The sequence below is a fragment of the Trachemys scripta genome, chromosome 1 (assembly GCF_013100865.1).
Source record: "Trachemys scripta elegans isolate TJP31775 chromosome 1, CAS_Tse_1.0, whole genome shotgun sequence".
NCBI lineage: Eukaryota > Metazoa > Chordata > Testudines > Emydidae > Trachemys > Trachemys scripta.
Window position 1 is genome coordinate 336,167,021 of NC_048298.1, and position 13,450 is coordinate 336,180,470.

The following is a 13,450-nucleotide window of genomic DNA, read 5'->3' on the forward strand; positions in this document are numbered from 1 at the left end:
CATAGATGGGCTGACCTGGAGACCTCCTCCCCCTGAGCCACAAGTACACCATCATCCCCGCCAGCCTGAGTATCTGGCCTTCCTTCCAGCTGGGCTTGCCCCAAGTTAGCCCTTCGAGGGCTCCGTTTGGCTACTATTTCATTAACCCTTGGCAGTTTTGCCCACCTATGCTCTGTTTTCCAACAAACATTACATTTCAGGGCCTGAGCTCACATGGAGAGGGCTACCACATCAGCCATCACCACAGTTTAGATTTACTCCTGTCCCACTTCTGGAGCACCCCTGTGTGACCCCCTCTTTGGGTCCCAGACCTGGGCCAATCCCTTTGAGTCTCTTTTCATATCCGGGCCTTCTGTCAACAAATTCATCTGCCAACCAGCCTGCCCTGCACAGATCCTTAGGCGTCCTGTCCACTACCCACATTTTCAGCTCATGGGGACAGATCTCACAGAATTGTTCCAACCCAACAAGTTTGTACAAATCATCCAGTATAGCAACACCTGCACCTTATCCCATTAGTGGAGAGATTCTCCCAGCAGGGTGGTGGCAACCATATATGTCACACCCTGAGTCTTTTACACCCACAACCTTTTCCTGTGAGCCTCAGGTGTCAATTGAACTTAAGAGTCTCTCACCTGGAGCCTGACGAAGGAGGTCAGATGGAAAGACACACACAGCTTGAACAAAGGGGTTCACTACAGCTTGGCTGGGTGCTGGGCTGACCAGGATGGTCTGTGCTTTAATCTTCATTTCTCTGGACTTAGAAGGGCTTCCTGTGCTGTGTGCCACTGACTAATAAACCCAACTGCTGTGACAACACTGTCTGAGTGTCCATGTGAGTGTTTGGTGAGGTGCATTAATCCCTGCAGAGTGGACAAGTCTCTAGCAGGAGTCTGTCTCAGTGAGACGTGCTGAACAGAGCTCATGCTGTGAAATAGGAGCGCTGCAGCCTCAGAAGTCCAGTCTAAGGAGGTTGCAAGACTGCATGGCTAACCCCTGGAGGAAGAGTGAGACCCCTTGGGAGAGGGGTCTGGCACACTAAAGGGCATCAGTATTGAGGAACTGCGGGGTGCTAGGAGCACATGGGGCAACTGGGAACAGCAGGGTTCTAGAAGTGGGGCACAGGGGGCTTCTGGGGATGGGAACATGGGGCACTGGGGTAACTGGGAACAAGGTGGGCTGGTGCAGGGTCACAGGGTACTGGGGTAGCTGGAAACAGTGAGATGCTGGGGACAGGGACAGGGGCATTGGGATAACTGGGAACAGTGTGGGGCTGGGGGCAGGGACACAGGTTATCACACTAGCCTTAGACTTGGGAGACCTGGTTTCAGTTCCCTGCTTGGTCATAGGATTCCCACGTGATCTTGGGCAAGTCCCATGAACCAGGCCAGGCCTCCATTCCTATCTGTGCAGGGATGCTAGGGGCGGATTTGGGTTGTTGGAGCACAAATGTCCTAGGCAGTTCAGTGGAGCTCTAGGGACATAACTGGGACAACAGTAGGATCAGAGGGGGTTTGTGATGGGTTACCCCCCCCCCAAACTCCGGGATGCCATCTGATGTACTGGGGTCCCACTGAACCCGCCCATACCACCAGCCTGGGCTCCCTCACCCTGCCCTGCAGTGCCAGGCCCTCAAGCCTCCTCCAGCACACACACAGGTAGGGAGCCACCCAGCTGCAGAAAGACAGACACTGAGATCAGCTGTGTGTGGGAAGACTCAGCTCGGGAACTGCCCAGCATGCAAGTGCACACCCCCTCTGGAGTGTGAACCCAAAATTGCATTGTCTTGTGCCGCACAGAGAACTGTACAGCGCAAGCTCATGAAATTCGCTCCCTCCCTCAGTGTGGAGGAAGAGATGCACAGCTTCCCCCAAAAGTTATGAATCGCACAAACTGGGTTATAGAAAACAAAACAAGTTTATTAACTAGAAAGGATAGATTTTAAGTGATTATAAGAGATACCAAACAGATCAAAGTAGATTACTGAGCAAATAAAGCAAACACACAAACTAAGCTTAATACACAAAAGAAACTGGCTACAAGTAGTAATTTCTCACCCTAAATGTTGTTTTAAGCAGGTTGCAGAGGTGCTTGAAGACAAACTTCATTTGCTTGCGGCCTAGAATTCCAGATATTCCTTTTACAGGCCAGACACCTTCTAGCCTGGGTCCAGTTCCTCCCCAGTTCAGTCTTAGGTGTTTTAGCAATCATCTTGGGCAGGGATTCAGTGAAGAACCGACCCCTGATTAACTCACTCCCCAGCCTTAAATAAGTTTATATATGGTGGGATCCTTTGTTTCACAGTTTGATCCCCACCCCCTACTAATGGAAAAATACCAGCAGTCCAAGATGGTGTCAAGTATCAAGTGACATGATCACATGACCTTGCAGTGTCAAAGCAGTATCCCAGGAAGCTTCTCAGGAAGGTGGGAGATTAGCATCTTCAAAGACCTATTGTTCTCCCTAATGGTTTATTGACTAACCAGCCAGACTGATTGCATTTTGTCTGGTGGGTGTTCCTCAGGTGCAAACACTTTTGATACATAGTCAGTATTCCTAACTTCAGATACAGACATGATACATGCATACAAATAGGATAATCACATTCAGTAAATCATAACCTTTCCAATGATATCTCACATGACCAATCTTGCATGAAACACATCTTAGTTATGCCATATTCATATCATAACAATATCTCTATGAAGAATATGGGGCGTAGTGTCACAGGGTTAGTAGGGTTAAAGTGGGTTCCAAGGAGGCAGTGTCGAGGACATCAGTTGGAAGCATAGTTGGGGGTCACTGGGGCTCCAGGGGAGGCTCAGACATACGGACTGATCACAAGTTTCAGAGTAACAGCCGTGTTAGTCTGTATCCGCAAAAAGAAGAACAGGAGTACTTGTGGACTGATCACAGTGAGCCAAGGATGTAACTCAGGCTTCCAGCCCCTCACCTTCCGCCTTACCCACTATCCTCTGCTCCCCCGCCACCAGAGGCAGGGATAGAACCCAGGTATCCTGGCTCTCAGGCACCGCCACACATACACTTTAACCCACTTGATCTCTCTCCAAATGACAGTGGCAGTCCCTAGGGTTGTCTCGAAGATTTGCCAGTGTCCCCCAGGAGCCGTGCAGTTTCATTCATGTGCCCACACACCCATGTTCGCTCCCAACCCTCTTCATCCCTTCCCCTCTTTCTGGGGTGTCACTGCAACACTCATGCTGTCTTCACTCTCCTCCAAGGCACCGCGGTGGTGAGCATCCAGGCCATGCACGCAGGGGGCTCCTCAGGGCGCATCACCTACAGCATCGTGAGTGGCAATGAGAAGAATGCTTTCCTCATCCAGCCCAGCTCAGGTATGTGGCGCAGGAGGGAACACAGGAGTGATACTACAGCCTTATGGGAAAGCATAAATGGAGTGATCTGCAGGGCTCCCCAATGCCCTGTCTTTGTGTAGGCCTGCCTGCTTGCCTGTGCATTTGCCTGGCTCACTCCAGCTGGAAATCCCTAGGCCAGGAGATGAGGCCTTCTGTACAGCAGCTGACTTCATCCCATACAGCATTAGTGCTAACTAACAATCCCAACCTCGCTTATATGAAATAGATTCAAATGGGCTAACGGAAAGATCTTAAAGTAATTGTAAACAGGGACTCCTCATCCAGAGGTGTTTCTAGTGGGTTCTGCAGGTATCTGTTCTCAGCCCAATGCTATTCAGTATCTTCATCATTCTTCCATTTCTGGAAGAAAATACAAAGTAACAGCTGAGAGAATAGGCAGGCGACACAAACATTGGTGGAGTGGTAAATAATGGTGGGGACAGGTCAGTGCTACAGAGTGACCTGGATCACTAGTAAGGTAAGCTCATTTGCACAACATGTTATTTAATGCAGCCAATACCCGGTCATCCTTCTAGGCATAAAGGATGCAAAACAGTGATGGTGAGCATATCTGTGTGAATCGTGGCAAGCTGGGGTGTACACCTATCCTGCACTAGCCTGCTGCACACTAAGTGTTCATGTGGAGTCTGCTGCTGCGCATTCAACGTTCCCTTGTGCCCTTTGATTTACCCTGCTGTGAAATGGGAGTAGAGCAAAGTGCACTAGGGAACAGGTAGTGTGGAGCAGGCTAGTGCAGGGTAGATTTATTGTTAGTTTAGACAAGCCCACTGAAAAGGACTTGGAGTCCTGGTGGAATCCAGCCGAACATGAGCTCCCAGAGTGGTGCTCTAGCTGAGAGGGCAAATACGACTCTGGGGGTCTGGATAAGCAGGGTAATATCCAGTAGGAGCAAGGAGGTGATATTACCCCTATACAGGATCAGTGAGACCATCACTGGACACTTAAGGACCGCACTACCTCCAGGACTGCACTAGTACCAGCAGGAGCCCCACGGACACTGGGACACACAGAGACCTACACAACACCAGAGGATATATTCCTTCCTTACCTGCAGTCTCCCCTCCTCTCCAGCCCAGCCCTCCTGAGGGACATTACTAGAGTGCAGGAGGATACTACTTCAGTGTCCCAGGAGTTGTTTCCTCTCCAACCATCAGGCAGGAGTGCTCCTGTATCAATGGCCTTGCCATTACCAGAGGAGCAGGTTTAGGACTTGGACGAGTCAGATGTGCTGGCTGCTCCGGTATTTTCATGAAGAGACGCTCGCTATCCTCCAGATACGACTTCTCTAGGGACTGCTAGCACCTGATCTCATGGAGTCCTCCACAAATGACTGACCCCTCTTTCTGGCCTTACTGGGGACTATGGGATTCTAAGGCAGATGCCCAGGTCCTCTCCTCTCCTTTTTGCCACAAACCAGATATGTCAGTGTCTGAAGAGGAAGATACTCACCTGGATCCACAGGTACGGACAGTTCCAATCGAAGTCTCACCCTCATCCACGGACAAAGCAGCCACTCCTTCCTCTCCATCTCTGCTGGACGACCATCGGCCATACCAGGAGTTACTGCAAAGTGTTGCCAATGACTCCAGATACCACTGGAGGAAGCCCAGGATCCACAACACTGGTTCCTAGATATCTTGCAACTTCAAGAACCAAATACAGTGGCCCTTCCAGTTAATGCGGCCACTAGAACTGGCTAATGGGGCAGGCACACACCAGCATCCTACGCCCCACACCTAAGACAGCCAAGAGGTGCCATTTTGTCCCCGCCAAGGGAGACAAATGTTTGTTCTCCAATCCCATCCCCAACTCGCTGGTGGGACAGGCAGCTACAGAAAGGGCTAGGTCGCAATATCTAAGGACGACCCCAACAGACAAGGGCCCAAAGAGGCTGGGACTCTTGAGGAGGAAGGTCTCTTGCTCCATGAGACTACAATTTTGCATTGCTAACTGTTAGGGAAATACGACTTTAACAACTATTCCAGGCTAGTGAACTTTAAGGACTAATTTCCCCAAAGGATGGAGCGCAATTTCAGTCCTTCGTAGAGAAAGGCAAGTGAGTAGTGAAAACAGTCCTTCAGGGTGCATTGGATGCAGCAAATACGGCCTCCAGAAATCTGGTCACTGGTATAGTCTTGAGAAGGGATTCTTGGTTACAATTGTCAGGATTTCCCAGGGAGGTCCAGAGCGCCATTCAGGATGTTCCCTCTGATGAGAAAAATCTCTTTAATGAGAAGTCAGATGAGTCCCTACGCTCATGAAAGTACTTGAAATCGACCCTGTGCTCCCTGGGATCTACACACCAGTCCCCAGAAGGAAACACCAGAGACAAACGTATAAATCAAGGCCATCTCCTCCCCTCATGTGTTCTACTACCAGCGTCCAGCTAAGCCTCCATGGAAATGCCAGAGGGTTCAGAGACCTCACTCCTCAGCCCCTTTACCAACACACCCTCTACACATTCCCAGCCACCTGCTACGGGCCATTGGTCAAGACTCACCTACCACCCCTGATGGCACAATCTCTTCCCCATTATTTTGGGGGCCTTCTCATGCTCTTCATCCACAACTGGCAGCTGATCACCACAGACAGTTGAGTCTTGGAGATTATCCAACAGGAATAATCCATAGAGTTCCTCTCCTCCTCCCTCACAAACCCTTTCCTAGTCGTCCTCCTTCAAGGATTGCTCTCACAAGGTGCTTCTTCAACAGGATGCAAAATCCCTTCTACACTGAGAGACAATAGCAGGTACCCCACCTCAGCATCAAGGGGAAGGGTTCTACTCTCCATATTTCCTAGTCCCCAAAAAAAGAAGGAAGGTGGAGACCTGTTCTGGACCTTCGGCAACTCGTCATCTTTGAAATTCGAAATTCAGGAGGATTATATTGGCATCAGTAATCCCCTCACCTTCAGGAGGAGATGTGGTGCACGGCTCTCGACCTCCTTATAGACATTCACCCCTCCCACAGGAGGTTCCTTCAGTTTATGGTGGGCCAGGAACATTTCCAATTCTGAGTCTTTCCCTTTGGGCTAGTGACAGTGTTCACAGAAGTTTTCGCTGGGGTGGCAGCCCAGATGAGACATCAGGGCTACACAGTTTTCCCATACGTGAACTACTGGCTCCTGATAGACTCCTCCTGCCAGGAGATTAGGTCAGCAACAGAGTTTCTCCAGAGTTCACCAAACTCCTAACAATGTCAGCCTACCCCCCCCCCCATTCAAGATCCCCCCTTCTCTGACCTCCTAACTCAGGAGGGGGGCAGAATCAGACACCCCAACCCAGGCTCACTCCACCTCACGGACAGGTGTTTGGATGGGTTTGGAAATAGAAAATTCCTGCTTGGCTCCCGGTCAGCTATCCTTAGCCAAAGTAGGAAAGATTCGACTAGGACCTGCTACCTGGCCAAATGGAAGCGCTTCTCTGCACGGGGCACAAACAATCAACATTCTCCAGTCACTGCAAGTATTCTGATCATCTTTGATTATCTCCTGTCCCTAAAGCTCTCAGTTCTCTTAGTTCATTGTGCATCCACCTCACTGTGATTAGTGCCTCCCTCCCTCCGGCAGACGGATAGTCTGTCTCCACCCACCCAGTTACAATTCGGTTTATGAAGGGCCTGATCAGGATCTTCCACCAGCCTACATCTCAAAGGGACCTTAATCTCATCCTGTTGACATTCATTAAACCACCCTTTGAATCCTTGGTCTGCATTGGCCCAACTTGTCCATAAAAATTGTATTTTTAGTGGCTATCACTTCAGCCAGGAGCGGCAGCAAGCTAGGAGCCATCATGGCAGACCCTCTGTATACAGTTTTTCACAAAGAGAAGGTTTCCCTTCACCTGCATCCTAAATTTCTCCCCATAGTTGTTTCTGAATTCCACATCAACCAGAGTATCCACTTACCTGTCCTTTTTCTGAAACCCCATGTGTCACGGAGTCCCCGGGCGATGCTCTGGAACTGCTCCCCACAAAGCCAGTCAGGACTTTGGGGATCTCCTCTCCCTTGGAGCAGACTGTCTGCAGGGCAAGAAGCTCACACGGCTTCACCTCCTGGGTCTGACCTTGGAGCATTCAGCATATGTCCCTCTGTGCACTTCCCACAGCAAGTCAGCCCAGGCGGGGTCCTGGGTAAGCCAGAGGGTCCTGCACACACCCCCACTTCGCAGTCAGACGTGACTCTCAGCCAGCCAGTAAAACAGAGGTTTATTAGATCACAGGAACACGGTCTAAAACAGAGCTTGTAGGTCCAGAGAACCTGATCCCTCAGCCGGGTCCATTCTGGGGTCCCGCGAGCCAGACACCCCCGTCTGCCCTCACTCCCCGTCCCCAGCCAGCTCCAAACTGACACCACCTCCAGCCCCTCCTTCTCTGCTGAGTTCCTTTCCCGGGCCAGGAGGTCACCTGACCTCTTTCTTCTCCCACACCTTTAGCATCCCCTTGCAGGGGGGAAGGGCCTGGCCATTAGTTGCTAGGCGACAGAGGTTCAGCCAGAAACTGAGGCACCCACACAGTATTCAGAGGAAACGTTAAGAACAGTCCCACTTCGTCACACCATGCTTCTACTGAAGAGAAGAGACTTAGCAGAAAGATCATGTGGTCATGCTATATCCTTTCAAAGGATTTCTAAGTGGGTTTTTGGATGCCTCCTAGAGTGCTACAGGTTAGCACACATTCTTCCTTTAGAGGTGTCCCAGCTCACTCCATGAAAGCACAGGCTGCTTCTATAGCACCTCTGAAGGAGGTCCCAATGCAAGATATTTGCATGGAGGCCACCTGAAGCTCCATTCACTTATTTGCTACACTACGCGTTAGTTCACAGCTCTGCAGAGGATACAGCAGTGGCAACTGCAGTACTCCAAGCATCTTTGTCGCTGGCTTCCTCACACCCATCTCCAGTCTGAGCACTGCTTGTCAATCACCCACATGTGGAATACACATAGGGACCAGCCCTCGAAGAAGTAGAGGTTACTTACTGTAACTGGCAGCTCTTTGAGATATGTGGCCCCCTATCTGTATTCCACTGCCCGCCCTCCATGCCCTCTGCTTTGGACCCTGTTGAATTCAAAGAAGAGGAACTGGAGAGGCGTCAGCCTGCACTGTCTCTTATACCCTCAGTCGGGAGCGTGAGGAAACCTACTGCAGACGTGTAGGTCAATGGACACTGCTTGTAAGAATTTCCAGACTCGGGCACATGGCGTGCATACATACCCCCATGTGAAACACAGAGAAGGACTGTACATCTCATGCATCCGGCGAAGTGGGCATTCACCCACGAAAACTTATGCTCCAATACATCTGTTAGTCTTAAAGGTGCCACAGGATTCTCTGTTGCTTTGTACATCTCAAAGAGCTTCCAGTTACAGTAAAGAACTTCCATGTCTTACATGGTGAAGGACAGGCAGAGCTGTGTGTCTCTGCATACTGCTGACCCTTGAGTCCACGTCATCTGACCAGTTCACCTAGTGGCTGCATGTAGATGTTGAAAAGGACCGGAGAGAGACCTGATCCTTGTGGGACTCCACAGGTGAGGGGTCTGGTGGTGGAGGTGCAGTTTCCCATCAGTACTCATTGGGTGCATCCCTCCAGGGAGGATTCAAACCATTTTAGTGCATTCCTCTGGGCTCCTGCCACCTCTCAGGTGAAACAGCAGTAACTCATGGTTGACAATGTCAAATGTTGCAGAGATTCCCAAGAGGATGAGCGTGCATGTCTGCTCTCTAACCATTGACAGCAGGAGATCATCCATCAGTGCCACTAGAGCATTTTTCAGTTCAATATGCCTGACTCCACATTGTGCTGGATCTAATACATCAGGTTCAATTAGATGAGCTTCTAGTTGTCCTTTGGCCAACTTCTCTCTATGAGCTTGCTAAGAAATGGGAGATTTGACACTGAGTGATAGTTGGTTATAACTGACGTATCCAGGTTATGTCAGTGTTGGTCACGCTGTTGCATGTTCAATGGAGGAAGGAAAAAGTCCTCTGAATGAGTCATTGGCCATTACAGTCATGAGTGGCATCAGTTGTTCATTATCTCTTTCACCAGCCACAAAGGGCAGGGGTCTGGTGCACAAGTTCTGTGTCAAGATTCCTTTGGAGTGTCCAGAACTTCTTGAGGAGTAAATATACTGGACTCCAGGATTTCAGGCAGGCTGTTGGATGGTGAGTGCAGGCAGGGTGGATCCAGGCTGTCTGAGAAGCCCTCTTGACTATGCATGATCTCTCAGTGCAGTAGAATATAGTCCTTTGCAGCACTTGGTGCTGGGTTCAGATGCAAGTTGTAGGCACCCAGAATTGCTGAAGCAGTTTACCACCCTGGATAGCTCCTTGGGGTGGGATTTGTCAGCTTTAATGATGCTCATAGGAAGGGTCTCTTGGCCATAGGCTTGGAGACATTTGTTATGTTTCATCCTGTCTGCATCAGTCTTTGTTTTCTGCTTTGGCACTTAAATTTCTGCCCTACTCTCTTCATCTGGCTCAGGTTGTCAGCAAACCAAGGAAAGCTGTGTGGGTGATGGGGAGGAAGAGGCTCTTTGGGGTCAATGTGTTGCTGGTTGAGGCTAGTGTGGAATGGTAACAAGTCACCAGGTCCTCATTCTGTGGGTGGAGTGCTGCTGTCCTTTAGTTGTCTTTGAAATTTAGTGGAGTCCCTGAGTCTTTGCAACTGAATCAGGATCATAGGTCTGTCTTGTTGCCTGGCAAAGCAGTGACCACTACCTTAATGAGGTGAGAGTCTGTGCAGGACATTGGCTGGGTTGTGATGTCTTTGATCTTGACATCTAGGCTGAAGATGGCAGCAATTCCTGGACTTGCCCCAAACTCCCTGTGTGACCTTGGGCCAGTTCTCTGGTCCCTGGGCGTCCGTCCTGACTGTGTAGGGGGTTAGCAGCTTTGCCCTGCCGCACAGGAGTGTGAGGAGAAATGCAGTGACAATTGTGAAGCGACCAGTACTGCAGTCCTGGGGTCACAGATGTGCCACAGATAGCTGGATAGATATGTGGGTGCGTGGAGATGTTTATGTACGGATGTGTGCACGTGCATGGGCCTGCGCACCATCTCAGTGAGCTTGGTGACCCTGGGACTCCATGCACGGGCTCACCCCCCATCCTCTCCCAGGTGCCATCTCAGTGCAGGACTCCAGCAGCCTGGACTTCGAGTCAAGCCCTCGGCTGCGCCTCGTAGTTCAAGCAGAGACTGCCACCTCCTTTGGCTTCATGGCCGTGAACCTCAACCTGCAGGATGTGAATGACAACTTGCCACGCTTCCAGCTGCAGAACTACGTGGCCTTTATCTGGGAGTCACAGAGCTACGACTCCCCCGTCATACAGGTACCACCGGGGGGGAGCCCCAGGATGGGGCGATGGGAGCCTCACATGTGAGCTCTGGATACCAGAGTGCAGGGGGTCTGTAGCTGGGAAGGGGAGGGCACTGGGCTGGATAGGCCCATTGGTCTGATGGGGGGGGGAGAAATCGAGGCTGGATGGGCCCATTAATCTGATCGGGGAGGAACTGAGTCTAGATGGGCCCATTGGTCTGATCCGGGTTGGGGTGTGGAATCAGGGTTGGATGGGCCCATTGGTCTGATCGGGGGAGGGTCAGGGTTGGATGGGCCCATTGGTCTGATCGGGGGGGGGGGTCAGGGCTGGATGAGCCCATTGTTCTGATCGGGGAGGAGAATCAGGGCTGGATGGACCCATTTGTCTGACCAGGGGGGTGGAACAGGGCCAGATGGGCCCAGTGGACTGATGGGGGGGGAAATAGGGGTGGATGGGACCATTGGTGTGATCGCAAGGGGGGGGGAATTGAGGCTGGATGGGACTATTGGTCTGATCCGGGGCGGGGGGTGGGGAATCAGGGTTGCCTGGCCCCATTGGCCTGGCATAGGGGGGTATAATTTGGGCCTGGATGGGCCCATTGATCTGATCGGGGGGAAGGTCACGGTTGGATGGGCCCATTGGTCTGATTGGGGGGAGGGAATCGGGCTGGATAGACCCATTGGTCTGACCAGGGGGGCGGAACAGGGCCGGATGGGCCCATTGGGCTGATTGAGGGAGGGAAAATCAGGGTTGGATGGGCTCATTGCTCTGATCGGGGGGGGGGAATGGGGGTGCAAACAGGATTTGGATGGGCTCATTGGTCTGAGGTGGGGAGTGTAAATTGGGGCTGGATTGGCCCATTGGTCTGATCCAGGGGGTGTAAATTGGGGCTGGAACGGTCTGTTGGTCTGAGCCGGAAACATGAAATTGGGGCCTGAGTGGCCCATGGGTCTGAGCTGGAAGCGTGAGATTGGGGCTGGAATGGCCCGTGGGTCTGTGCCGGAAGTGTGAGATCAGAACTGAAATGGCCCGTGGGTCTGAGCCAGAAGCGTGAGATCGGCGCCAGAGTGGCTTATTGCAACTTGAGGCGATTGCTCCTTGTTCTGTCATCTACCACTGAGAACAGCCAAGCTCCATCCTCTTTGGAACCCCCCTTCAGGTAGTTGAAGGCTGCTATCAAATCCCCCCTCATTCTTCTCTTCTGCAGACTAAATAATCCCAGTTCCCTTAGCCTCTCCTCGTAAGTCATGTGCCCCAGCCCCCCTAATCATTTTCATTGCATTTACTGGGCTATCCAGTTTATTGCACTGAGTATGGCATGTATGATTACCTGCCCTGTGGGCGGGTGGCGTATGTGTGCAAGCGGTGCAAGGAGCTCCTGGCCCTCAGAGACCGCATACGGGCCAGGGTGGCGGAACTGCTGGAGGAGCTAAGGGAGGCAGAGAGGTATGTTGATGGGGCTTTCCGGGACACTGTAGAATTGTCCCACCTCCGATCAGACAGCCCCTGCGCTGTTGAGGAGGATGAAAGGCCCAGGGAAGCAGAGCAGTCAACGGGAGCAGAGGGAAACCTTCCCATAGTTAGGACCCTTCTTCCAGATGGTGTTGGGGTATCCTCTCGCACTGAAGTTACCTCTCCGGGGGAGGGAACTCCAGTTACTAGGAAAAGGCAGGTGTTCGTAATGGGAGATTCAATCATTAGAAACACAAATAGCTGGGTTTGTGATGACCGGGAGAACTGTATGGTGACTTGCCTGCCTGGTGCGAAGGTTGTGGATCTGTCGAGGCATCTAAACAGATTTATGTGTAGTGCTGGGGAGGAGCCGGTGGTCGTGGTACATGTAAGTACCAATGACATAGGGAAGGGTAGGAGAGACGTCCCGGAGGCCAAATTTAGGCTGCTAGGGAAGAGGCTGAAATCCAGGACCTCTATGGTGGCATTCTCAGAAATGCTCCTAGTTCCACACGCAGGGTCAGGTAGGCAGGCAGAGCTTCAGAGTCTCAATGCGTGGATGAGACGATGGTGTAGAGAGGAGGGGTTTAGATTCATTAGGAACTGGAGAAACTTTTGGGATGGGGGGAGCCTATACAGTAGAGATGGGCTCCACCTAAACCAAAGTGGAACCAGACTGCTGGCACTAAACATTAAAAAGGTTGTAGAGCAGGTTTTAAACTAGGAGATGGGGGAAAGCCGACTGCTGCAGAGGAGCACATGGATCGGACAGAGACTTCTCTTAGAGGAGAGTCTATTGATAGAGATTCTCTAGGTTGTAGTCAGGAACAGGATGGAAAAGGATAATGTAAGGGCCAGATCAGATGAGAAACGTTCACATAAAAAAGAATCTGACACATCAGAAAAGGGCAGACAAATAAACAGTGACAAGTTTTTAAAGTGCTTGTACATAAATGCTAGAAGTCTAAATAATAAGATGGGTGAACTAGAGTACCTCGTGATAAAGGAGGATATTGATATAATAGGCATCACAGAAACCTGGTGGACTGAGGACAATCAATGGGACACAATCATTCCAGGGTACAAAATATATCGGAAGGACAGAACAGGTCGTGCAGGTGGGGGAGAGGCACTATATATGAAAGAAAATGTAGAATCAAATGAAGTAAAAATCTTAAGTGAATCCACATGTTCCATAGAATCTCTATGGATAGTAATTTCATGCTCTAATAAGAATATAACATTAGGGATCTATTATCGACCACCTGACCAGGACAGTGATA

The 13,450-nt window shown here is 50.9% G+C and overlaps 1 protein-coding gene across 1 annotated transcript in view; it reads left to right on the top strand.

Annotated features, from left to right (window-relative positions):
* Positions 1–13,450, top strand: part of DCHS1 (dachsous cadherin-related 1) — an 87,837-nt gene that overhangs the window by 49,131 nt on the left and 25,256 nt on the right. The window contains exons 12-13 of the mRNA XM_034780105.1: positions 3,243–3,356; positions 10,516–10,727. Of these exons, the coding sequence (XP_034635996.1) occupies positions 3,243–3,356; positions 10,516–10,727 (326 nt within the window). The remainder of the gene's footprint in view (positions 1–3,242; positions 3,357–10,515; positions 10,728–13,450) is intronic.